This window comes from Taudactylus pleione, unplaced genomic scaffold, assembly GCF_031769625.1.
Source record: "Taudactylus pleione unplaced genomic scaffold, aTauple2 ptg000129l, whole genome shotgun sequence".
In the NCBI taxonomy this organism is placed as follows: domain Eukaryota; kingdom Metazoa; phylum Chordata; class Amphibia; order Anura; family Myobatrachidae; genus Taudactylus; species Taudactylus pleione.
Window position 1 is genome coordinate 21,027,501 of NW_028284531.1, and position 27,261 is coordinate 21,054,761.

At 42.1% G+C, this 27,261-nt stretch overlaps 2 protein-coding genes across 8 annotated transcripts in view; one reads left to right on the plus strand and one right to left on the minus strand.

Moving 5' to 3' along the window:
- WDR93 (WD repeat domain 93) overlaps positions 1 to 9,235 on the minus strand; it is an 83,289-nt gene extending 74,054 nt beyond the window's left edge. For 2 of the 5 annotated variants that reach the window (XR_015878440.1, XM_088473030.1), the window contains exon 1: positions 8,504 to 8,907. The gene's annotated coding sequence lies outside the window, so the exon portion shown is untranslated. Of the gene's footprint in view, positions 1 to 8,470; positions 8,908 to 9,217 lie in introns of those variants that run through there. The other 3 variants (XM_088473029.1, XM_088473031.1, XM_088473032.1) reach the window with 3 other exon arrangements.
- On the plus strand, positions 8,661 to 16,136 carry PEX11A (peroxisomal biogenesis factor 11 alpha). 3 transcript variants are annotated; one of them, XM_088472952.1, is made up of 4 exons: positions 8,661 to 9,035; positions 11,545 to 11,651; positions 11,882 to 11,967; positions 14,016 to 16,136. In XM_088472952.1, the coding sequence occupies exons 2-4, from the start codon at positions 11,596 to 11,598 to the stop codon at positions 14,585 to 14,587; spliced, it is 714 nt and encodes a 237-aa protein (XP_088329078.1). In that variant the 5' UTR covers positions 8,661 to 9,035; positions 11,545 to 11,595; the 3' UTR covers positions 14,588 to 16,136. The 3 variants fall into 3 exon arrangements, with proteins under 3 accessions (XP_088329078.1, XP_088329076.1, XP_088329077.1); XM_088472950.1 differs by having other exon boundaries at positions 8,663 to 9,035; positions 11,852 to 11,967; XM_088472951.1 differs by lacking the exon at positions 8,661 to 9,035 and adding an exon at positions 9,163 to 9,301 and having other exon boundaries at positions 11,852 to 11,967.
- Positions 16,137 to 27,261: the final 11,125 nt, after the last annotated feature.

Genomic DNA, 27,261 nt, shown 5'->3' on the forward strand with positions numbered 1-27,261 from the left:
CGTCTAATAAGCATTACAATAGCTCCGACTTGTAGAGATAGCTTATTTTTGGGAATACCTGAATGTGTTTGCTTGTTGAAAAACTCAGTTGGCAAATTGAATACTGTTTCCTCGTCATCTGTTACAATAGTATTCACACTACAATATTGCTCAGACTCTCCATGAATGAAGAGTGCATCTTTGTTCTTGGAAGTCAGAATCATTTTGTTAGATAGCTCTGAAACTGATTCTGAGCCATCAACATAGCCACGCTTATTTTTGGTATTTGGTGATATTTTTATCAGTTTTATACCAAATTCTGTAATTTATTGCTGATTGAAATCTGTTGCCAAAGAATCAAATGAATATGTTAATTAGTCTTTTAGATATTCAAATTCAAAGAGATTCCGGACAAAGGGACCAAGCAAATTATATATATTAGAAGATCATACAAGTAGCCTTGCAGCCTTATACAGCTCATAAGTAAATGTCCAATAGAATGAGTTGGGTTAGTGGATAAAAGTACCAAATTCACAATTCAACAATTGTGTTTTGCCAGAAAAAGGCTTGGTTTAGGGCAGGCACTGAATACTCTTTAAGTACTGTCAATTGGATTGCAAGATAACACACTACTGCTTGCATTCTTCTTCCTAGATGTATATACTGTCTGGTTTCTGAACAAACAAAACATCACAGTAAACAAAGTGTAGGAAAGAGTTAGTATAGTGGGTAAAAATGTAAGCTTAACAAAAAGTGTATGATATGTATTTTGGCACTGTAAATATATTAGGGCAGGCGGATAGGAGATTTATTAGGCCTTGGTACTAGGTGCAGGGCGCCAAGTGTATGGAATACATAGGTAAACGTAGGTGGGGGGGTTTCCGTCTGCCTGGAAACCCCCCTCCCCACCCCATGACCACAATAGAAATAGTAATGTAATAGAATTTTACTAGTGCTGCATGTTCTTCACAGTATCACAAATGAAATAATTAGCCCCACCTGTGGATCTTTTAATATGTGTCAGCCAGTAATAAATACATCTGTGCACCAACTAAGAGATTTGGAAAACATGCACTGTTAGGGATGTGCTGCTATAGAGCCCAATATGTACATAAATGTCCAGGGCAGTGCTAGGTTATTCTACTCCTCCTCCAGACTCCTGGTCTTGCTCCAATGCTCTGGAATGGTGCCCACATCAAAAAATAAAAACATTCAGCTCAGGCAGGATGGCCCTACTGCCGCAACTAATGGGTTACTGTGATTGCTGGTCCTCTATATGCTGGGATTATGACACACAATATACTTTGTATGACGCATATTAAAGCTGGTTAAGTGCTAATTCTACCCTCTTCATGGACTGGCCACACTCACTCTAAAATCAAGCATTTGGAAACGCCCCTCTAGAAATCCTGCGTTTGCCACTGGAATACCAGGGCCCTCTTTACAGCTTCACCCCCTACTAATTAGAGGACAATAATGAAATCTGGTGCAAATATAACTATGCACAAAAAGTACTGTTGTACAACCAATCCAATTCTGGCATTTTAGTCATACATGCCTGCTCTCCTGGAAGTTGCGGGAGGCTCCCGATTTTTTGGGTAATCCCCCGCATCCCCGGTAGAGTAGGCACTTCTCCCACATTCCTGCCCACTTCCTAGTGAAGTAGGCAGAATGCGGGAGAATTTTCAGGGCAATTACGAATTCCCGTGTTGGAGGAGAGGTGTCAGGACTGCGACTATTTCAGTACATAAAGATAGACTACTTTTGCCAAAGTTCCATTGTGGTCGTTGGAGGAGCTATCCTGCTTGCTGGCATGCTTCTCATTCAGGGGATAGAGTGTTAAAGTGATCATTTGTTTCCCAGGTGTCGTCAGGTTGTGGGATTCCTAGATTGCTCATTATTTCAAACCTGATTCCATTTGGGTCAGATGTTCTGAAACTTCCTATGGATCACAGACCTTTAGTATAAAGCCTGTTACTAACTGTGTCTCAGTGTCTGTGCAACGTTGCTTTCAGGTCTTTTCTTTTACTCCTGCCAGATCCCCGCTGTGCCTGTGGATTGCTGTGGACTTTGTTATATTCCAGTTGTATTTCTGATGCCAGTTATCCGCTGCACTACAGAGCCTAGCATTCCTATTGTCTAAGTATTGCTTTTTGCTCCATCATTGTGCTTTCATCATTTTGCTGCACTTTACCCGTTGTCTTTTTGTTCCTGTGGATATTGAACTCATCCATGTTACAGTTGTCAACTGCACCGTTACAGTGTAATCTCCGCAACACGGGGCTCAACCCAGCTCCGTACTCTAGCCACACCACAGGGCTCAACCCTGCTACAATCTTCTCCGCATCACGGGGCTCAACCCCGCTCCGAACCCTAGCCACACTACAGGGCCCAACCCTGCTACAATCTTCTCCGCATCCTGGGGCTCAACCCCGCTACAATCTTCTCCGCGTCACGGGGCTCAACCCTGCTACAATCCTCTCTGCATCATGGGGCTCAACCTCGCTCCGAACTCTAGCCACTCTGGCAGGGCTCAACCATGTCCAGGAATCTCATTGTCTTACAAGGCTTAACCCTGCTCTGACTTCACTACTCCACTACTCCACAAGGCTCTCACTGCACCGCAGGGCACGGCCCTGTCCCGGAACTATACTATTCTGCAGGGTCCGCTCTGCTCCGGATTTCCATTACTACAGGGTTCTGCCCTGACAAAGGTCCTTAATGTCATCCTGAGGTGTTAGCCTCATTCTGGACTCGGGGTTCCCTACCACGTTAGTTCTTATATGCTAAAGACTGTTTATATATATATTTGGGGATTCCCTCCTATACTTATTATTGCATATGTGAACCTCTGTGCTGTTTGAGACTTTATATGAGACCTTGTTGATTATAATTCTTTTGTGAATAAATTCTAATTTACTTTTATCCTGTGCTACTGAGTTTCATGGAAAGGTCATTCCTAAGACCACCCCAGTTTATTGTGCCTAGTAGGCCTACCTCCCTTCAGGAGTCTGAAGTGTCGGCAGCCGTGGCAAGGGGCTTAATGATGCGATTCTGCAATCATCACGTCATTTGGCCCCATCTCAATTTAAATGGTCACCAATTGCGACAATTTACCATGAGGGGGCGGGGCTTAATGGCGTGGACCATCAGGACCCGCCACCCACCTGCTTCTCCTCCCCGGGCTTATCCAAAACAAAAGTCGGCAAGTATGATTTTATTACATTATAGCATATGAAAGCAAACATATGATTATTTGCTATGGGCTAAATAATTATTTCTGTGCAGTTACATGTGCACCGGTTTTTAAATATGTTTCCCATTTTGTCTTCTAATTCTAGTTCTGTAATTTCTCCACCTGAACAGCATCCCTCGCACTCTCTTTCCATATCATGCACTCCTATTATGGGCCTAATTACAATTTACATAAACATATTGTTTGATTTCTCTAATAGTGTCTTTCTATAGCTATTTTGAGACTCATTTATTAATGATCGCATTTGCAACGCGATCTGGGCGCGATATTAGCGCCTACGATCGCATTGCAGGATGTGATCATTGCGCTTGAATTTAACAAAATCACCTGCAGGGACAGGAACTCCGGAAGGAGCCCCTCTCTGCGATATGCTGTAGTGAAGTGCTTCGCTTCTGTGCCGGGGATCCTGTGCATGCATAGTCTACAGACCACACATGCGCCGTGGCCAGGGCCGAAACTAGAATAACTGTCACCCAGTGCAAGGCAGCAATTTTGCGCCCACTCCCTTCCTGTACCTGAAGTTTGTCCTTGCTCGTCCATGCGGACGGCTGGCATAAACCCCCTGGCAATGAGCATAAACCCCCCTGGCCAGTAAGGACCTCTAGCATTTGTCTCCTCTTTGGCGGCGGCCATTTTTGGATGGCCGTTTTCTGAGTCTGCAGCCGCCAAGCCACCTTGAGTCAGCTTTTTTCACCCCCTGCAATCTGGCACCCGGTGCACGTGCACCTCTAGCCCCCCCCCCTAGTTGCGGCCCTGGCCGTGGCCACTGCCAGGGAAGGGTTCCTAATAGAGCTGTGAAGAAGAGCGAACTAGCTATGCCCAGGAGAGCTGTGTGAGGAAGTACTGTAACCAGAGAGTTGATGAGCATCAGATTTTGGGATTAGCAAAGTAAAAGTTTTGGAAAGTACTTTGAGTCTAGGTTGCATTGTAAGGTGTGGATGGCTTTAGGTTCAAGATAATGATATATGCTATGGATATAGTATAGGTTAAGGTATGGCAAAAGTTATTTCAAATGTTATCATTAGAGATAGAGGGAGCCAGTGACAGCAGTTACTAGCTTGGAAAAGTCTGTGGAGAGGAAGGTCAGAGCCGTTACGTTAGTCAAACCATGAAATAATGAGTGTATAAAGTAAGATGTCGTTGGCACCATGTATCAGAAAGGCATTTATTTCAGAAATGTTGCATAACTGAAAGCAGCAGGATATGGTCAATAATTGTCTATGAGGTTGAAACAAGAGGTCAGAGTCTAAGATGACTCACAGAAGACAAGCAGGAAAGGAGGTGCGATGCCTGTGTGTTAGTACTGTTGGAAAGTTTGGGGACATAAGGAGCATTAGAAGGGGGAACTATTACCAGTTCTGTGTTAGAGAAATTCAGCTTAAGATGGTAGTGGTGCATCAACGTAGAAATGGCAGATAAGACTTCAGCAGTTTGAAACTGTAAAGAAGGAGGGAGCTGGAGAGTACAGATATACATATCACAACTTACAGTAAAGTTGGTTGTAGAACTGGAAACCATACAAGATTATCAGTTTACATCAAAATCAGAATGAGACCAAGGACAGAGCAATAAGGTATTCTAAGTCACAGTGGAAGGGGAGAGGATTGCACCATTATATAATTGGAAGTGTAGAAAGAGATGAGTTAAAGAGACCAAGAAAATGGAAATTGTGGCTACAGGGCAGGTGAAATACCCGCCGATGATAATGACTATATGCCTATTGTGCAAATAACAATCAGTGTTTTTATTCTCCCCAAGATGCCCCTTATTGAGCCCTGGCCCTGGCATGGAGAAGCAGCAGCAGCTTCTTACCTGTGTAGCTGACGGCTGCTACTCCTCCTGCCAGTGATATGCTGGGTGTGAGTGTTGTGCATGTCACTGCGCCATGCTCGGTGAAGATTCTCTGTCAGAGTACAGCCTCTAATGTGAGAGACTGTGGGGGAGATGCACTAAGCCTTGGAGAGTGATAGAGTGGAGAGAGATAACAAACCAACCAATCAGCTCCTGTTATTTTTCAAACACAGGCTGTAACATGACAGTTAGGAGCTGATTGGTTGGTACTTTATCTCCATCCACTTTATCACTCTCCAGGGCTTAGTACATCTCTCCTTGTGTGTCTGAATGAGCAACCACTACAGCCACTCTCCCATAACACGCCCATAAGACGGACCATCTCCGTGCGTCCACATAGCCACCTCCCAATCACCGTCCAGGAATGCCCAATACATTTTCAAGACATTTCTGAGACCATGCATCTCCCGTGTGTCGCAATCACAACTGCGACTATGTGCGCACAGACTCTGGTCACATGTGTAGTTCGATTTAGACACAGGCATAGAAGAAAAAAAGCTCAACTACGTCCAACACCAGCAGTGTGACCGACTCCGAATCAGCCACCAGGTGAGCAGCAGTGCCAAAGGGGGGCAAAGGGAACGCAAGGTGGGAAGGTGTCTAGAGTGCCTGCATAGGTCCTGGAAACACAATTAAATGAGGAGGACAATACCAAAGGCAGTGTAGGTAAAACACATGGTTCATTTTCAAATGTAATGACCTTGGTATATTGCTCCAAATCACAGAAAAAAATGCCCTGATCTGAAAAACCCTAGGTCCCAAGTATTCCGGATAGTACATAGCAAAACCTATATTATAGTATTGTCCGATTGTACAGTACTAATTATAATTACTATTGATGACGTTATCTGTGACAGTTTGTAATCTTCATGCTGGATACAATTCTATTTACTGAAATTGGATATATTGAAAATGAGAAAGATTTTTTTTAAATAACTTTATCCAGCAATTCTTCTGCACTGAGGTACTATAAAGAGCAATGTTTGTATAATGTGCAAAGTTCATGACACATAAAAATACATCAAGAGCAAGATGACCCTGGGAATTATATTCACATACTGGTAGTTATATGCTAACTATGAGATAAGAATTCTATAGACCTAGGCCATAAATGACAAGTGATTTGAACTACCACGTCACTCAGTCTCCATAAATCACAAAAACCACCACTTAGACTGAAATATTGGGAAGACAAAATCTGTGTATAATGATAAGTAAAACTGTTATTTACTTATCACATAACTACTAGATAAAAATAATCTATTGCTATTGTTTTCCCTATGGAAAATTTACCAACTCCACCTTTTTGTTTACATATATGTGTCTGGAGGTTCCTAGATTGAATGGCACAAAGAATTTGAATAGTTTATATTTCCTTTAAAAAAAAAAAAGAAGAAATTATTACAGGTTGGGTACCAGATGCCGCAACTCGGGATCCCGGCGGTCACAATACCGACGCTGGCATCCTCAACAGGGTTAGGATACCGATAGGTAGGTATCCTAATCCTCAACCCTCCCTCCCTGGTGCCTAAACCTAACCTCCCCCCTTAAGCCTAAACCTAACCTCCCCCTCCCTGCACCCTAAACCTAACCCTCCCCCCTAAGAGCCTAATCCTAACCCCTAACGCTAACATAGAAACATTTGATGGCAGATAAGAACCATATGGCCCATCTAGTCTGCCCTTTTTCGGTTAGGTTAGAGTCGGGGGTTAAAGTAGGTTGATAATGGTTAAGGGTTGCTTGGGTATTAGTGTTAAAGTATTAGAGTTAGGGTATTAGGGTTAGGGGTTTGTTAGAGTCAGGGGTTAAGGTTGTTTGGGTATTAGTCCGAGGTTATTAGAGTTACCCTCCCCCTAACCCTGCTACTTACCTTCGGGATGCCAGCGGTTGGGATGTCGGTGCCGGGATTCTGACAGGTGTCGTGTCATTACATTACATTATACATACCAGCAATTATGTAGGTGCACTTGTCAAGGAATCGGTATGAAATACCGCCGGCAGCGCCTGGCCGACAAAAGCAGAGTTCCCGGCAGCGGAAGCCCAACAGCGCTGGAAATCCTGATCGTTGCTAAGATAAGTATAACCTAACCTAACCTAACCCCCTAACCCTCCCTTAGGGGTGCCTAACCCTAACCTCCCCCCCAAGTGGCGAACCCTAATCCCCCCTCTAAGTGCCTAACCCTAACCCCCCTTCCCCGCTGCCTAACCCTAAGTCCCCCCGGGGGTGCCTAGCCCTAACCCTCCCTCCCCCTAGTCCGCCGGATTTAGGCAATATAGAGGCACACTGTTTCCACCTTTGGATTCTTTTCCTGGTCAGACAGAATTACCTTATCAGTTTTTAAATTTTTTGTTACTGTAGTTAGTAGAAAACATTTTGCCCTGGAATTTTGAAGGGCTTTTTTTCCAAGGGGCATTAGGCTGGAAGTGGCACAATCCAAACCTGGTGCCGGCCTCCCCTAAGTGGCCTAAGAGCCTGATTCAGAGCCGGACGCAATTAGCGCTCGCTCGTTCAGAAAAAGGGGGTGGCTATTCAAATGAACCGTTTCGCTCCTTGCGGTCTGTTGCCGCCTCCATGTCTGAATTAGCAAACAAAACATGCAGACGTTTATTTGATAAAAACGCCCCTTGGCCGCTCGCATCATACGTCATGTCCGCTATTTAATAGATTAATCGAGTACATCGAACAGCGTATGAACTGCTCGCAATTCTTGTGGTTGGTTTTTCCTACCACTATATTGCGAGCAGTTCTGACTATAAAACAACCAAGTGACGTGGTCAATGACGCTGCTGTTTTAATTATGCACACCTATAAAACGCCCGCTTTGACCTTTAAGCACGCCTGCGTTCTGATCTCCACTCCCCGTTTTCAAGCACCTTCCCCTGTTACCACCCACATACGCCTCATTCTGTCACTCAAAATAGCAGGCATTCGCTATATAGCGAACAAACGATTTTCGGCCGCACTGACTGGTTCGCGCATGCGTATTAAAAACCGTACGCATGCGCAGATGGGCGAACATCGCTCGGAACGAGCGTACTGCCGCTTACGAGCGGCTCTGAATCAGGCCCTAAGTACTCTCAGTCCCATAATAATGAGCACACACAAATGCACTAAAACAGATATATCATGTCACATAAGGAAAATAAGTGCCATGTCAGCACACAGTCACAATTTTCCCACTGTTTTTTTTTTGTGATAATAACACATATAGCTATACAGATACTGTCAGAGTTAGCAGGCACAGTACAAAGTGATGTAATGTGTACAGTATCATGCTGATCATGTATGATGAAGATGGACCTGCTGCTCTCCAGTGTTACCTGGATAAAACTTATACAGAAACTGGATTAGTGGTAGGGCTGCTGTGCATTTGGCTTGTGTACCTGTTCCACACGTATATATCTGTATATGCTCACCCGCTGCACCCCGGTCACTGCCAGCCGGCCTCCATCAGAGTCTCCCTGTATTTCTTGTTATTACCCGTCACCATAGTAACTCCGGGCACTGGAGGAGACACAGACACACTGCTGCCCCCTAGTGTATGTATCACTACAGTACAGTTGCTGCATTCTTATTGTACATAAGACCGGGACATGGTGTGGGGAGGGTGGACAGCTAAAATCTAGCACCCTGCTCTGTAAGATTATAGATGCTACACCTGCGGACAGGGGATACTGTATATGGGGGCACTAATAAGTACGCAGAGGGAATACCTGCACCGCATTTATTAGGCACTGTTGGAGGGGACGGCAATCTGTGGCCGAGGGTATTAATTTGCTCTTAGTTCTGGTCTGGAATAGATGTTACCGGGGGCGGAACCATTGTTTCGGGGCGGTAGTTTCTAGCGGAATCATGTCTGACATGAGGCTGTCACTGGCTGCACCATGCCTCTCCCGGGTCCTGCCCCCATGAGGAATCATTGCCGGAGGAGACCGAGCAGTCACACAGGTCAGCCCGCTCCTGGGTCTCTGCCGCCGCCGGCTACTGTATGTCACCCAGCTCATGTAATAGACTGCAGAGTCACTGGCATTAGGCTTAGAGACTCGTGTCTTTACTTTTAGATGTGTGACACATATCGGAACAGGAGTATACTGCAGGCTGTGGTTGGGTGTATACACTTGTAGTCATACCAATGAATGTGTTTCAGGTAGTATCTTCAAATGGGAATTTAGACAGTTGTTATTGATTAGGATAATCATACCCTGAGCTATAAGGTCAGTATAAACTGTCAGTAAGCATCGGGTTTGTATAATCCTCATCATGTGTGTGTGTGTGTATATGTATATGTGTATATATATATATATATATATATATATATATGATGTTTCACTGTAAATAAATATGACCTATATAAGGTGGTGCACCATGTTTATCAGTTAACACTATTGTTATCTACCCTCTATAACCTGACCCGTTCCATTAGGTACAAAACACTCTGCTCCTGCTCCCATGTAATGTATGATTGCAGTCACCTATGTTGAACTTGGTAATTTATGAGATGGGCGTTTCAGCACAGGTGTCTGCAATCATAAATTAAGAGGGAAGTCCTGGAGTAGAGCATTGTGTACCTAATGGAAGGGGTTATATTGGAGGGTCTGTTGTTAAGCCCTAAACCTAACCCCTGATACTTACCTTTTGAGGTCCTGGTGGTCGGGATTCTGGAGCCGGGATCCCGACACTAGTATTAAACCGTCGGCATCCCGCATCTTAAAGTTGTATTTCCTTGACTATATTTAAAGAATACTTCTCCTGCCATTATGATTATGGACAAATGCCTGTGTTTGCATTGGTAACATTTTAAGGAAAATTCATACATCAAAGTTGAAATATTATATTGCTGCTCATATAAATTAAAACCCATTATACACATCAAATAACATGTCTGACGTACAGTGGGGGGGCGGCAGTGATCAGCACGCTAGCCGGAATGTTTAACGTGATAGTCCATCAGAGCGCCTCATAGGAAAAATGTTTCTTTTCCTTAGACTAATACCCCTTTTACACAGGAGCTAAAACCCGGGTTTTTGACCCGGAATTTAAGTGTAAAAGTGGTATAAGAAAGTGAGCAAACCAGAGTGCATCTGTCTCAGACGATAGATCATTTTTAAGATAAAGTATATTCTTTTCAAGTGCTAATTGTATTATATTTTGTTTTTATTTATCATTTTGTGTTTTTTTTTGTGTATTCATGTCACAGAAAAGTCAATAAAAATGGAATTGTCGTATTAATTACATAGGGGTGAATATATAAATTATTGGCTTTCAGACCCGATAAGTGCAATTTGTTATCTCCACTACTCGGGTAATAAGAAATTAACATTTGCCTGATTGTATCGAAAAACACATGTAGGGACAGGGGCTCCTAAAGAGCCGTCACTGTGATGTGTTAGAAGTGAAGTAATTGCGTTAGTGGTCACATTACTTCTGTTTTGTTCCTCCACATGTGCAGACTACTGATCACGTGTGCGCAGTGGACATTGCTGGAAAGGGATCCTGAGGATCCCTCTCCTGGTAAATTTTTGTGAAATGTAGCTCATTGTGTCTCAGTGCTTTGTGTTCTTTAAGGGACCAGATACTCCTCTCTGAATGTGTCTATTTTAGAGCACAAGTTCTCAAACTCGGTCCTCAGGACCCCAAACAGTGCATGTTTTCCAGGTCTCCATACAGGATCACAAGTGAAATAATTACTCCATTTGTGGATCTTTTGAAATGTGTTAGTAATGAATACACCTGTGCACCTTCTGTGTGACCTGGAAAACGTGACCTTTGTGGGGTCCAGAGGGCAGAGTTTGAGAACCACTGTGATAGAGAAATTCCCCTTTTACACCGACTAAAAAATCCCGGGTTGATGCACATGAACGCGCATCATCCTGGGATTTTAGTCTGTGTTAACGGATCAACCCGGGTCCAGTGACCCGGGGATCTGACCCGGCTGGATTGCAGGGTTGAGCACGGGTCATTCCCGTGTCACCCTGCAGTGTAAACGGTGCGACCCGGGTCGTGCCACATGCCGCACGATTGGCCGGCTTAAGTGGCGCTTGGAGATGACATCCTCTACAAGCGTCCACTGCCAGGCTGGCCAGAAAGGAGCAGCGCACCCCACCCGCCCTCCGGACCGCTTCGGAGGAGGGGGAGGGAGGGTAAGGAGCGCTGCTCACCTGCGCCGGAGAGCCGAGTCATAGCCCGGGTCGGCGCCGCAGGGTAAAAGGGGTCTGATCCAGGTTGGAAACGTGTTCCAAATCCCAGGTCAGACCCGGGACTTTGGTGTAAAAGGGGTATTATAAGGTATGGAAGGGGGGAGATTTTTTTTCCATAGTTTACACACAGCATATATAATAATTGTACAACCTATGTTAAACTTATCTCATGCTCTAATAACTGTTCTTATATAACGTGTGAGTGTATTTTTCCCTATTAAGACTCTTTAAACTTAATGTCTAATTTTCACATAATACAGGCAATAAAATAAAGCTGTAACACAGAGTGCAATAAAGAATTACTACTGATCATGGATTCATTTGTGAAGTTTACAAACCAGAGTCAAGGGAGAGATCGACTCTTCAGGTACAAGTTTAATATGAACACCTTTGAATCAGTGTTCGTCTGCCTTTGGTAATTACTGTTTTAGAAACGTATGTGCATAGTGTGTCATTCTTACCTGGAGAAATCCGTATTAACAAAAAAAGAAAAGAAAAAAAAAAACAGGAATCCACCTTATTGTTTATCCATAAAAAGTACATCATGCTCATTTTTTTCCATTTCAGAGCTACTCAGTATGCATGCATGTTGCTTAGTTATATTTTAGAAAATAAAGCTGGCAGAGAGAAAGTGGTAATGAAGCTCAAACGAGTGGAATCTAACATGAGTTCTGGGCGTAAATGTAAGTACTAGACCTGGCTGTGATAATCTCCCCTAGTTGCCGTAGATTAATTTTATACCCATTTTACTAATTATTAGAGCACTGTTTAACAGAACTCCAACCATATCATTTTGCATTTGTCTAATTATAAATTCATATCTATAAATAATTGTGAGAGCACTTTAGCTTCTATAATGGCTTTATTACATGTCCTTTCCAAGCCTACAAGTCAGTAGACTGACATTGGGCCTGATTCAGATCTGTATACAAATGCCAATGTTTATGCAGATTGAGCAATTGTTAGCCATTGCGTATGTGCTAAAGCCACGCGGCGCACACGCAGTGACTGAATTGCAATTACGCTTGCACAGAGGAATCACTCGCAAACTGAGTGACAGGTAGTCAGCATTTGGCAGAGGTACTAGGGGGATGGCTAGAGAAACGCAGGCTTGTCGGTAGCGTTGTTTTGTGGGCATGCATAAATTAGCCGCTGCGTTCTCGCTCGCAGCAGGTTAGCCCTCTGTGTGTCTGGAGACGCGCTATGTCTGCAACATCTTAGATATACTCAGAAGGCTGATGGCCACCTGATCTGCGTTCAATGCCTCCGGTTTTGTGCGTGACCGTTGGATGTGAGTTGCTTTAGGTGAGCGTGTCTAAGCAGTAGACTGTGAGTGAGTCATTAGCATATTTTCACAGTTACGATCCGTGAGAGATTGCAGCTGCGATGGCATTGGCGCGCGGATCGGTATCAGGCCTGTTGTTTCTCCCTCCTTCTCCTAATCTTGTAATTCATTCAGAAAGTGCTTCTTTTAGTCTTTTTGAGATTGATTATCCCCTCACAATATAAGTGTATTTGCTCATGGCCTAATAGTGCAAGGAAAATCTGATGTGGTTATGTCTTATGTAATAGAGCAGGTAAAGGATACAAATGTGGGTCCCCCTATGTTACATACTTGCTGACATTCTGGCTGCCCTCTCAGGCAGGGGGCAGCTAGGTTGATATAGCGGGGGGGGGCGTGGTGGGGAACATAATGCGGAATTGGAGGCAGAGCGGGGGCGTGACTGCGCAGTCGCATCATCATGGCTCCACCCCTGCTACACAATGCCATGATGACACAATTCAGGGCGGTCCGGGGGTGTGCAGCTGGCCTGGAGACTTTCTCACTTTTCCGATCAGCCGGGAGCTCCACACGATTTTCTGGAGCCTCCTGGCCGTTCCGGGAGAGAAAGCAAATATGCTATCCCAAGTATTATTATCTTATATGATGCCACAACATTTCTGCAGTGCCATACATAAGCAAAAGCATATATACATCAAAACATTTAGGTACATAACATAGGAACAGACTAGTTTACAAACTTATTTATTAGACTTAATCATAAGCTGCAGATTACATAGATGAGTGAGAGGGCCCTGCTCATGAGAGCTTACATTCTAGGAAATATGGACTGGCACAATGGAGGGAAATCAATTGCAAGCGATGTGCTATCTTGGAACAGCATAGCGCATACATCACTGAATTGATTCCCCTCCAAAGCGGGTAAGGGAATAAAGCTTTGTTTACTCAGTCTGTTCAGATAGGATAATTAGTCATAAATAAATAAATATATATATATATCTCCTTATACTAGGCACAATTAAGCAAATAGTATTCTGAATTTAGAGTGCCTTTAAATGGCAGTTGCAATTGATGAGTTCTGCATTAACAATAACGTTTTATTACTCATGACTGATCTGGCTGTAAAAACTCAACTATATGAGTGGACAGATCCTGGAAGCAGAAATATGTTGCACCATAGATGTTCCACTTGGCAATTGGCATCACACTAAAATGTAAAATCATATTCCTTAATGTTTTCAATAACAACAAAAAGTTTTCTGGTTTCTAGATCTGTTATTAGTAGTTAACTCTACATATAATGATTGGGATCATCACCCAACTTATCTAAAGTGGAATGCGCTTAGCATTATCTGAACTTGCTCAGTGGACTTGGTTATGGTCTATGTTAACATTTATCACAGGGCTCATTTGAGAGATAAATGATTAACTTTGCTTGTTGTCTTCCAGTGTTCCGACTAGGCAACATGGTGCATGCAATAGAGGCTGCAAAATCTGCTGCACGGCTTTCAGATCCCGTCTTATGCTACTGCTTAACAGCTGTGAATTTAAACCGTGTTCTTTATTTTACTTGTGACACTGTCCTGTGGGCGAGAAGTGTGGATCTAGTATCTAGCATCAATAAGGAGAAATGGCGACATCGAGCTACCCAGTGTTATTTCTACTCTCTCCTGTTTCACATAGCCAGGGATTTGTATGCAATACGACAGTGCATGGAGAAAGAGGCTGAACAGTGGAGACACTTGAAAAAGGATGCTGATTACGAGAGTGGACCTAATCTAAACTCTAACAACCTCCCAATGAAAAGCCTGGGGAATTTCTTCATTGTACTCTTCATGAGCCTAAGGAACCACCCACCTGTCTTATTAGACACAATAAAAAATATGTGTGATCTTTTCAGTCCTCTCGATCGCTTAGGGGTTTACAAAACTAATCAAGGATTCATTGGTGCATGTGGCCTGGTGTCTTCAATTGTGGGTGTCATTACAGTTGCAAATCCACTATTAAAACTAAAGAATTGATTGGGATCATTAAAAAAGGGGACAATGATCATAACAAAAACTTGTTCACATGCTGCTATTTTAGAACATATTTATACTAGGGATCCTTTACTGTCTAGGATGGTAATTATTTTAACGGATCTCATTACAATAGAATGGTCTACATTCAGATTATGGTTTTATACATTTTTACACTTCATGTGCAGTGGGCATAGGATCCAATAGGGGTCTGATTTATCTTATCCATGATCAGACACCATCCATTGATTGATAGGTGCTACCAGACAGAAATTCTGCAGTGAAAAAGTATTTGCTTAAACTGTTCACGGCACACTTATTATACAGTATTTGTATTGGATATTATTTATCATTTGTGAAGCACCAAGACGTTGAACAGTGATTTGTAGTTTTCACCCACAGTAATGCAGCTAATGCTCAACAGTTTCCATTTTAATTTTTTTTGGATGATGTGGTATTCTGTAAGAGGTAATTCTTACACCTTTTGTTCTGATTTATTACACTTACAGCATCCTCATACCTTATTATCAAATGCATGTGGCAATACATGAATGGCTACAGAAGGGAGGTGTGAACGGGAGGCCCAGTCAGAAGCCACAATGTCCTTGATTGTGGTTTCTGATTGGTTCTCCTGTCCCCTCCAGAGCATCACACAGCTATTTATGTTGGATGAACCGTGGAGATCTGGGTACACAGCTACATAGAGAAGTCTTAGGTTGGGTGAAGCTAATCAGCCCAGGATGGTAATGTAGCTTTAAAACATTTTAATATGTCTGTATTTGGCTAGAAGACTATTTAACAAGAAGCAAAAAAAGAAATTGTTTTGTGTGGAATTAGGTAACACAATATTTTATTTACAATTTCTTTGTAGATTCAGTTCTTTAGACCAGGGATGGGGAACCTCAGGCCCGAGGGCCGTATAAGGCCCCCGGAATCATTTGGTTATGGCCCTCTGAGCTTTTTTCTGTTACCCTCATCTGGCTAGCACTGTGACTAGAATGGCACCCTGCAGCCAGTATCTATGCAGCAGTGCCGTCTGGAGCGTCCTTAGGATGCTTCAGACGGTCACACCACTGCCCTTACAGCTCCCCAGAGCATCCTCAGTATACTCCGGGCATTGCTGTATTCACCGGCGATTGTGGCCCCACCCCTGTGTTACATCACACGGCCTGCACCAGGCCCGCAAATAATATTCTATATATCAAAATGGCCCTCGGCAGAAAAAAGGTTCCTGACCCCTGCTTTAGACCAACACTAAGTTTTAAACTTTGTTATTTTGGACTGTAGTGTTGCTAAATGGTTGTAACTTCCCAGTGTAATGATGAATGCGCTGATATATATAATCTGACATAATTATGACGGAAAAGACTTCACAGGAGACCCACGTGTTTTTTTTTTTTTATATTTGTAGCTCTACTTCAAATTCCGGGGCAAGTCTCTACCAGTAAAGGTGTGACATAATGCAGCTAAAGTCACAAAATGGGAGGCGGAAAAAAAAAATGGTGTTAATCATAAAGAAAAAATATATATACAGTAAACGTGTATATATGTGTGTGTGTGTATGTATATATATATATATATATATATATATATATATATATATAATAATATAATATAATATAATTTTTTTTATAATTTCAAGACCACTACTGTTAGGAAAGAACTGATTTTAAAAGTTTGTGTTATCTTCCAAAGTATTTCTAAATGGGTGACTGCTAAGTTTAATACATTTGCAAATACTTCACAAGCAAATGTTATAATTACAGAATGATAGTTATTGACACTAAGGGGGCGATACAATTAAGCGTAATGTTGAATAGCCCGGGAAGGAGTACCCAGAGCTATTCAACTGACCGCCTTGTTAATGCCGACTACGGGATTTTTGCTCAACCCTACTGAGGTGCGAGCAGAAATCCGTATTAAGTGCCGGCCGCGATGCTGCTTTCTGGCTTAGCACGGCGTTAACAGCATTTACGGTCGGCACTTTAGCCAGAGAATGGCGGTTACCACGATTAAACACCTAGCTTAAGGCACTGTATCTGGCATTCTCTGATTTAAGTGGTTCTAGTTGGATTTAACAGCAGTGTCAATTGAATAGCTCTGGGAACTCTTTCCTGGGGCTATTCAACATCGCGCCGAATTGAGTCGCCCCCTAAATTTACAAAAGCTGAGAAATCTTTATATAATGTTTTACTTTTATGCTATGAATATTTCTGGATTAGGGCAGTAGTAAGTGTACATACATGATTCTCACAGTATAGGGTCACATCAAGCATTTAAAAATGCTGATTTGTATTGGGTATGGTATGAGAAATGTTTTTTTTCTGTTTGTGTGTACTTGTAGATTTATTTCAAGATCTAGATCTTGTAGATCTTAGTTTTGCAATATTTTGTGCTGTAAGTCAATGCTTTTTTTTGTGTGTGTAAAGCTGGGTACACACTGACAGATACATTGGCCGATCAATTGATTGGCCGCTGGACAGCAGATACATCGGCCAATGTGTACCCGCGATATGTTGGTGAACATTGCATTGGCTGTGCTGCACAGCCGATGGACAGATATGTCTGTAGACATATCTGTCCATCGGCAGGTGTGTATGGGCGGTCTGCAGACCTTCCGTACGCGCACAGCGGCAGCCGCGAGGAGGGGGGCGGGACACACCCCGTCCCGGCCAACGGGACCTGAGGGCACAAGCAGATTATTCAGTGTGTATGAACGACCATCATCTGCAGATCACTCGATCTGCAGATATATCTGTCAGGTGTGTTCCTGTTTATATACACTGTAGGGCACTGTGGACCCCTGTGGCACCATATAAATAAAGGATTATAATATTAATGTTTATGCTTTGAACAAAAAAAAAATGCTAAATGTCTATGCACCGTACAGCTTTTAGGATCACCTGTTTGGGCCCATACAACCAGATCCATTTTCACATTTTCTTTATAAGTCCCCTTCACAGAAAATACTGTAACTTTCTTTTATTTCAAGAGTTTACCAAAGTGAGTTTTTATAATTCCTTTTGGTATCTTATTTGGATAAATACTACTTTTTTAATTTTGATATAACCGGAAGAGAATACTAAAAATAGGGACAACAAGTCATTTCTGTGCAGTTAATGTAACCCCACAGTGGCTCCTGATATTAAAATAAATTCAGCATGTAAGATAATAACTTAGGTGTAGATGGCATCTTACTGAATGTAAAAGCATGTTAGCACATGCTCTAAAATATGAGGTAAAGGAGGCTTACCTCCTGTATTAGAACTTGTGGTGATGACATCCACAAGCTATTAAGGGGTTAGTAGGGGGGAACTGCTTCCAATGCACAGAATTCTATATTAAACATTGTGCAGGAGTGATGTATCCGGCATGAGCCACCCATTTTTATTCCCAGCAAATATAACAGGTAGCGGAATCGGCATGAAATACCGCCGGTTCATATCCCGACGCCGGAGGCCCGAAGCATGAAGATGCCAACAGGGACGGTAAGTACCCTCCCATAGTGGTGCCTAACCCTAGCCCTAACCCCCCCTCCTGCACCCTAATCTCCCCCTGGATCCCTAAAACGGGATTAAGATGTTGGGATTCTGACGGTAAATTAACTACATCCCCAGGTAGCTATTGCGGCCGCTGCTTGAATTTCTACTTTTGGCACAAAGATACCACCCAGCAGGCCATACAGTTATTTTGTGTTTGCACATAAGGTTTAAACATAAGCTTAAGTGAGTTTTCCAATAACTGTTGTTAATGAACACTATATTGTAATTTAGGTGGTAACTAGTGAAATAGCAGTATATTCTACCCTTCTAATTCAGGAGTTGATAGGCACTGATCTAAACTCTGGTAATTTAGCAAATGATTTTTGTAAAGCTGCCTTGAGAGTTTGGTACTTTTATATAGTGTATGTATTTTTATTGATGTGCTGCTGTATTTAATATGGATTGATTTTAAAGAGTGTGATTTGAGATTCTTGATCATTCTCTGCTATTAATTTGTAGAAGCGATAGACTCAGACAGTACCAATACCTTAATTAGTAAAAATAAGCGAGTCTTACATATGTGAAGTTTACTTGTTTGTAAACCAGGGTTTTTCAACCTTCTTGGTCCAAGTACCCCCTAAGTAATAGTTATTCTTAGAATATGTTAGAGTGTATAATTATTTTCACTAGTACACCCTAATATGTATAAATGTTTATTCAGCATGCCTATGTATTTGTTGACATAAACCTCATTCTTATTTGTTTTAATTGTTTATGCACACTTTAAGATATAATTCTTTGCTTAAATCTACAAATAGAAGTGCACACCATGGTACCTCTGGGGATGCGTGTATCATAGGTTGAGAAATCCTGGTGTAAGCCACTCCTACATCCTTGAAATTTCTCGTATGAAGATGTGGAAACACAGCAATAAAATTGTTTACAAATATAGTGTCTTGTGATGATATTAAAAAGAACCTCTATATTACCCCTGCCTCTAAAATCCTTCCTATAAACCTATAAGGATGACGCTAATTTGCGTACGCAGTCATACAGTAAATAAAGACTTAGACCTGGAATCTGTGGTTCCAAAGCACAAGTGTTATTCAAGTAAAAGTTCAGACAGTTACACGCAATTGATCCAGACACAATTTAGGCGCAAAAGAAATTATACAGACCCAAGTACAGTATACATACGCAGCGCTTCCGGTACCAGATGTTAGGCATCAGCAAGAAACCCCTCAGTCAGCATTAAGCAAGAAGACTAAAGACCCAGTGTTGGAGCACACATATTTATACCCCCCCAGAATAGACAGGACAATAGAGAAGTTTGCTGCTGATGTCATTGGTTCCCAGGGGAGAAGCATCTGTTACAAAGCATTTAACAGGCTGGTTCAAATAGACTCTCCCTGCCTCTAACAGCTGGGTGTCTTTCCCTTCCCGCCCCCTGTAACATCCTAACAGTTGTTCATGAAATATACATTTTGTTGCTTGTAGCCTCTGTGATCCATAACTCGAGAATGCATGATGCGACCTCCCCACCGATAACTCCGGAATGCTGAAAAAAAGAGTACGCATCAGTACAAAACCAAGCATGACTTGTTTAGCATGTATAAAACCTTAGTTAACAAATATCTTAATTTCACAGCGTTTATATTAACTGAATAAACTTATATCTTAAAGCTAATGGAACCTTGTAAGTGAATATGTAATATGTGAGTGTACGGGGTTTGATATGAAGACGCTAGTTAACTGGGACAGATGCGTGCGCATTTAGCTACTAAACGGTATTTTCATTCGGGGTCTTAAGCAAAATGTGTGTGTGAAATGGTGAAAGATGCAATCGCATGATGCTAATAATTGTGCATTCGCTACTGGGCATCATGTTAGCAGCTCAATTGTGCGTAATGTGCGGTGTTTATGCATGAGATTCCATCTATGATGGACTTATATATATATATATACACACATATCACTCCTCACTCACAGTTTCAGACTGCAATGCACATGTGACCTCCAGCTGTGAACCTAAACCATCCTGTCTGGGTATGAAACTAAAACTTGTTTGGATTCAGACAAATTCAATTGTGTAGATCAATGCCTAGATTATATTACAATTGCCAACAGGGATTCCCAATTTGTATGTAAAACCCTCACAGTTTCTGGTGCATTGTCTATTCTATTTAGATTATCAAAAACATTGCCATCTGTTCTTAGCTCGTGAGTTGTAATTTAAAGTGACGCTGGTCGCAAAATGGCATCTTGCAGATTCTTGTTTCTAAAATGGAGTCTAGCTGCCATTCGCAAGATGGCGTCGCGCACGCTTCAATTTTAAACTGATCTTGTCTCAGCCAATTATCCAGCTTTGACAGTCCACCCTTTGATAGCGAACAACATGCTATCACAATCTGCTATTAGAATTTAATTTAGGCTTACATTTACATATTATTTAGTGTTATTATGGGATGGCACAAGGTGGTTCTTAATCCATCAATAATGTGTCTCTGGATGGGGACATAAAACTACTATTATACGCACACCGCGGATCTTGGAAGAGTGAAAAGTGTGGGGATGCACCAGTCTTATAAAAGCAGTCTTGAAGGGGAATTGAGACTTTACATTATCTGAGGTGTTCTAATAAATAACATTTCAATAATACATTATATGCATGGCTAAATATAATACATTAAATGATGGTATTTCCTAGCTCAGGGTTGTAATGCAGTTCTGTATTTACCTCGGTATTCATACTGGCCACCTTCATAATTTCATTCTTTTGTTTTACTCTATTTTTACATTTTCCACACTTCAACACAATAGGAACACACCGGACACATATGTCAATTACTATGATGACAATTAGTATAAGGATTAAGAATTTGCCTATGCTGGCGATCACTTCCTGGACCCATTCCCCTAGACCTGAGAACCATTTCACTGGGTTCAGCCATGAAACCCATCCTATCTTATCCCCTTCTTCAGCCACTGAAGCGTTATGGTTCTTGCGAAATTCCCACTTTAGCTGCAGAATTTCATCCATGTTCCGGTCTATCACCTCCTTAGGGTCGCTGGTATCATTGGTGACATAGGTGCAACATTTTACTCCAAATTGGGTGGCTAACGTTACGCAATACCCTCCAGTAACAGCAGTTAAATAATTCAACACTAGCCTGTGTTGCACCAGTTCTTTCTTGTACGCTTGCAATTCTCTTCCTGTATACCTGAATGTGTCATCGTACATCTCGGTGATATTATCTATCAATTTAGCAAGTTCCTGAATATATCTAAAATTTAATGTACCCCGAGCAATCCTGGTGGGATCCAATGCGACTAAAACTTGAAAGCCAGTTGTCTCACTGATTAACTGAGCGGCTTTATTCACATCACCAGGTATCCTGTTTCTTTTGTCTCTGTGTACGTATTGCGTGTGAAGATATGGTGATGGTATGTTTTTTTTACGTATACCAAGCATTTCAACATGTGTGAGGGTCATAACTTCTAGAAGTATTCTTCCCAAATAACATAACAATTACAATACTAAAATTGGTCAGCCACTCCCCTGATTGGCATTGCACTCCTCCTCCTGACTCCACATCAGCTCTGCCATCAGCTCACATTTCCTTTATCGGTCCTCCATCACAGACACCCAAACAGATCATCATGACAAAAACTCTGGAAAAAAAAAAAGAACTAGGATGACCACAGCAGACCACTCCATTGCTGGAAGCACTGATCTACACATTTCTTTAGCTCAGATATCTCACCGTTACCTTTTTAATCCTTCCGGCACAAGCTCGCAATTGACAGGTCCACGTTATCGGCCTTGTCTCCGCCTTGTATCTCCACTGGTTGGTTAACCTCCCTATAGTGAGTGGAAAGGAGCCATGTATCTTCCTCGGCCACCCTTTGAGGATGTGGCATCGTCAGATACGGACCTTTCCACTGATCAGTCAAACAACCTCAGCTAATAAAATTTGGATCATAACAAATTCTCCAGATTTGACATCATGACAGTTTGCATTAAATATGTTAGTTAATAACACTTTAAATTTCTGTTATTCGCATTCATCTTCGTGAGACCCTGTACAGTAACCTCATTATCATATTTTCACATGAGGCTGCCTGTTTGGACAGTATCTCAAAGGGGGGCAACTAAAGGAAAAGACAGTCTGGGATAATCTTAGTGTTGTTACCCATCACCTTACACATGTTCTTGGAAACGTCACCTGTAAAATAAGTCCCTCTATCATTTTTAATAATTCTAGGGATATAGTATCTGCATACAGGTTCCTGCAATTAAATCTTGTTATTAATAGCTACTGCTCTAAATAATGCCTGTGCCACTGGGTTGGATAATATTCCGAGTAGTCGACCTCAGCCTGGCATGGCTGCCGTTTATCCTTATCAACCTTGTGTCCTGTGAGTGGGAGACAAAGCACAACAGTTTAATGTCATTTAAACATGACCTAAATACAACAATAAATCGTCCACATTCTACACTAGAACAGATCCATCGGCAGGTTGAAAAGATTGTAAACAGTCATATAAGGCCTGGGAGAAGATACTGGGGTTGCCTATGAACCCATGGGAAACTCATATTCCTGTGTGGTGTTCTTTACTTTGCAGTACTTATGTGTCCCGCTTGGTTGCAGTTAAAACATGTTTTTGAACGGGTTGGATGAAAGGATTGTTGTGGGAGTTGAGCAAGAGGGAAAGGTGGTGGGCATGGGTAAGGATGTGGAGGATAAGGGTATGGTGGGAGGTATGAAGTTTGTGGGTAGTATGAGGCCTGTGGTTGTGTATGATATGTGGGGTAAGGATGTGTTTGCTGTGGTGTGGGATTGGTGAGGATGTGTAACTGTTCAGGTGCAGGTGTCTGTTGGCTGTGATGTTATTGTCATTCCCTCCAGAGCTTGGATACTGACAGCCATTCGTTTTTCACTCTGGGTCTCTCTCTCTTCTTTGTGATATTTTTATCATGCTCTATGGCAGATTCTATGAGTGTATCTATTGTGACTCCCCTCCAGCCAGGTTGTGAGGTCTGAACCCAGGTTTTTAAACTCTCCTTCTGCTTAATGGTGAAAATTTTGTTCCAGTTAACTACTACTGGAAAATATATACCCAATTGAGTTACAATGCGGGAAATGTTACCTTGGTTTACTTGGTCTGTTAAGGGATTGTCACCATCCAATACACAATCCGTGATAAATTTTGTCACGTCGGTATTGCGTGGTAGACAGGCCCTTAACACCACACGCCAATCTTTATTAGTGGGTTCATGTGAACTACCCAAATTTCTCAAAAATCTTTGACATTTGGCCAATTCCTTTTTGGGATCGGGGAAATCATTTATGATGGAATTTAGTTATGCTCTTGTCCGAGGACAATGCATTACTACTTCCCTCGTGGGTACTATACCGTTCGCATCTGCATTTCCATTTGGAACAGTTATTGTCCGAATGGGATGCAGACCGGTAGCACTGCTACCTTTGACCTGGTTACCTGGCTGGGGGTTTAGTCTGCTGCTGCTGCGTATGGTATGAACAACTTCCTCTACGGGTGCAGAGGGCATTAACACTTCCCTTGCTGTTACCGATGGAGATGGCGGTACCACTCGTGATTGTGGTGATGCAGCATCTATCATTTGTACAGCATGGGAAATGGCAGACATTACAATAGGCTCATCATCCACATTTTCTTTATAGTTGCGTAAGAGAGGGTACAAGTTGCTTGTTACATTTTTACAGGTATTTTTGGTAACTGTACTTGCACCTCCATCCACATAAGGTGGGGGAGGTGAGCGTGAACTGCTGGCAATACTCTCCACGACGCTACCTTGCAGCACGGGCGCGCCATTTTGTGGTTCGCCGTATTGCAATTCAGCATCGCGGATGTATTTTCTGGCAATGTGCTCACAACGCTAGTTTGCGTCGTTTGCACATTCTTAAGCCACGCATCCCCTTCATGCTGCCACACTTTTAAACATTCAAAATATTTAACCTTTTTCTCTCGGGAGCGCATCAAACTGATGTGATCCCGGACATTATTTAATACATCCTTATCAAAACTACCAATTCTGGGAAACGGTCTAACACTCTTCCTCGTCATATTAAACCATAAATCACAATACCTTATTGCATAAGTACCGTACTTAGTATGCATGATACGACGGGCCGATCCGATCGGCGCCTCCATTAGCAGCACATCATTGTCTAACATCTCTACTGTTTGCGCGGCTCCCATTCTGAGATAACTCATACGCTTTTCAATAAAGATTTAAACTGGTGAAAGACAATCAAGATACTTTCACTTACCTGTGGACAATTTAAGTCGGCGGCGCCCACACACCTGGATAAGGTTTAGTAAGGCAACTTTCACACCTGGATAAGATTTGAAAAAGGCAACTTCCACACCCAGATAAGATTTAGTAAGGCAACTTCCACACCTATGAGAGTTTATATGTCGGCTAGTCTCACGCACCTCTCTACAACAAAGACAACATGTACACTTGCTACTGTGTATAGAACGGTAAAGCTACTTACCGAGCGGCTAGACTAACCCTTGCACCTAGCCCTTAAAGGTCATACGGTACCCTTAACTTTGTTCAACAAATATTCACTGTTACACACTTTTTTCCTGCGCAGAAAAATAAACGTTAACCCATATATTGGTAACAATTGAAAAAGGTATACCTCAACGGCTTTGTTAAAACATGTGGCAGCAGAACCGGAAGTGCGAATACGCTATTGTGCGACCAGCCACATAAAAAAAATAATGCGACTACCACACAAACGTATAATGACTTTTTAACTGCGTACGCAAAAGTGCGTCTTCTGTGCGCAAAACTGCGACTCAGCCGCATACTCAATACTGCGGCACCCCTTTAAACGCTAGGTTCTATCAACAAAGGAAAACAAACTTTTTCCTTTCTTGTCCCTGGATTCTAGTCAGCTTCCTTTGCTCACACGAAAACGGATAGCGATTTTTCAGCACAAAGCGGTTGCAGGAAAACCCTGCATGTGGCCACTCCACCCTTTGCTGAGATATCGATAGCCGTATGTGCCGTGTGAGTAGGTAAGTGACTTCACTCGATGAGCCCCCATCTGATGATATTTAAAAGAACCTCTATATACCCCTGCCTGTACCTTCTAAAATCCTTCCTATAAACCTCTAAGGATGATGCTAATTTGCGTACGCAGTCATACAGTAAATAAAGACTTAGACCTGGAATCTGTGGTTCCAAAGCACAAGTGTTATTCAAGTAAAAGTTCAGACAGTTACACGCAATTGATCAAGACACAATTTAGGTGCAAAAGGAATTATACAGACCCAAGTACAGTATACATACGCAGTGCTTCCCGACCCGAAGATAGGCATCAGCAAGAGACCCCTCAGTCAGCATTAAGCAAGAAGACTAAAGACCCAGTGTTGGAGCACACATATTTATACCCCCCCAGAATAGACAGGACAATAGAGAAGTTTGCTGCTGATGTCATTGGTTCCCAGGGGAGAAGCATCTGTTACAAAGCATTTAACAGGCTGGTTCAAATAGACTCTCCCTGCCTCTAACAGCTGGGTGTCTTTCCCTTCCCGCCCCCTGTAACATCCTAACAGTTGTTCATGAAATGTACATTTTGTTGCTTGTAGCCTCTGTGATCCATAACTCGAGAATGCATGATGCGACCTCCCCACCGATAACTCCGGAATACTGAAAAAAAGAGTACGCATCAGTACAAAACCAAGCACGACTTGTTTAGCCTGTATAAAACCTTAGTTATCAAATATCTTTATTTCACAGCGTTTATATTAACTGAATAAACTTATATCTTAAAGCTAATGGAACCTTGTAAGTGAATATGTAATGTGTGAGTGTATGGGGTTTGATATGAAGACGCTAGTTAACTGGGGACAGATGCGTGCGCATTTAGCTACTAAACTGTATTTTCATTCGGGATCTTAAGCATAATGTGTGTATGTGAAATGGTGAAAGATGCAATCGCATGATGCTAATAATTGTGCATTCGCTACTGGGCATCATGTTAGCAGCTCAATTGTGCGTAATGTGCGGTGTTTATGCATGAGATTCCATCTATGATGGACTTATTAACATATTTATATATATATATATATATATATATATATATACACACATATCATTCCTCACTCACAGTTTCAGACTCCAATGCAAATGTGACCTCCAGCTGTGAACCTAAACCATCCTGTCTGGGTATGAAACTAAAACCTGTTTGGATTCAGACAAATCCAATTGTGTATATCAATGCCTGGATTATATTACAATTGCCAACAGGGATTCCCAGTTTGTATGTAAAACCCTCACAGTTTCTGGTGCATTGTCTATTCTATTTAGATTATCAAAAACATTGCCATCTGTTCTTAGCTCGTGAGTTGTAACTTAAAGTGACGCTGGTCGCAAAATGGCGTCTTGCAGATTCTTGTTTCTAAAATGGAGTCTAGCTGCCATTCGCAAGATGGCGTCGCGCACGCTTCAATTTTAAATTGATCTTGTCTCAGCCAATTATCCAGCTTTGACACTTGTTTTCACTTTATGTATTATACTGTAAATTGGTTGTATTTTTGTTTATATAGCACCAGTATATTCTACCATGGTGTACAAATCTAGAACTTTAATCACAGTGCTCCAGTGCTTTCCTACTACGTGCAACCCAACACACACACCATGGTCACATTAGGCAGAAGCAAAGTAAATAACCACGGTCTCTGGGCGGTGTCAGATCACTGTACAAATAACATGTTAGATAACGTAAGGACTTTTAATTTGGTAAAAAAATTAAAGCATTATTTCTAATTCATTCTGCTTGTGCTGAGTTTTTGCATCTAAGTCGCTGGCGCAAATTGCTTAGCTTGCACAGTTGGACGGAGGTGCAAAAAGTGTCCAGCTCAGCAAGGGCAGCATATGTGCCAGTTTTACTCCTGGAGACAACAGTAGTATATGCACCTGTTTTATGCCAGGAGATGTAGTTTCACAGTGGTAGTACTAAATGCTAAAATTACAATATATATTTTATGTATGTAATCGATTTCCAGACAGTGCTATTAATAACTGATACATTCATCATGTAAAACTTTAGGACACAAAGCTAAAATTAAAGTTTTTATTAAGTTCACGTCAATACGCACCCAATGCCTTCCCCTTTTAGATGATGAAATGAAGAT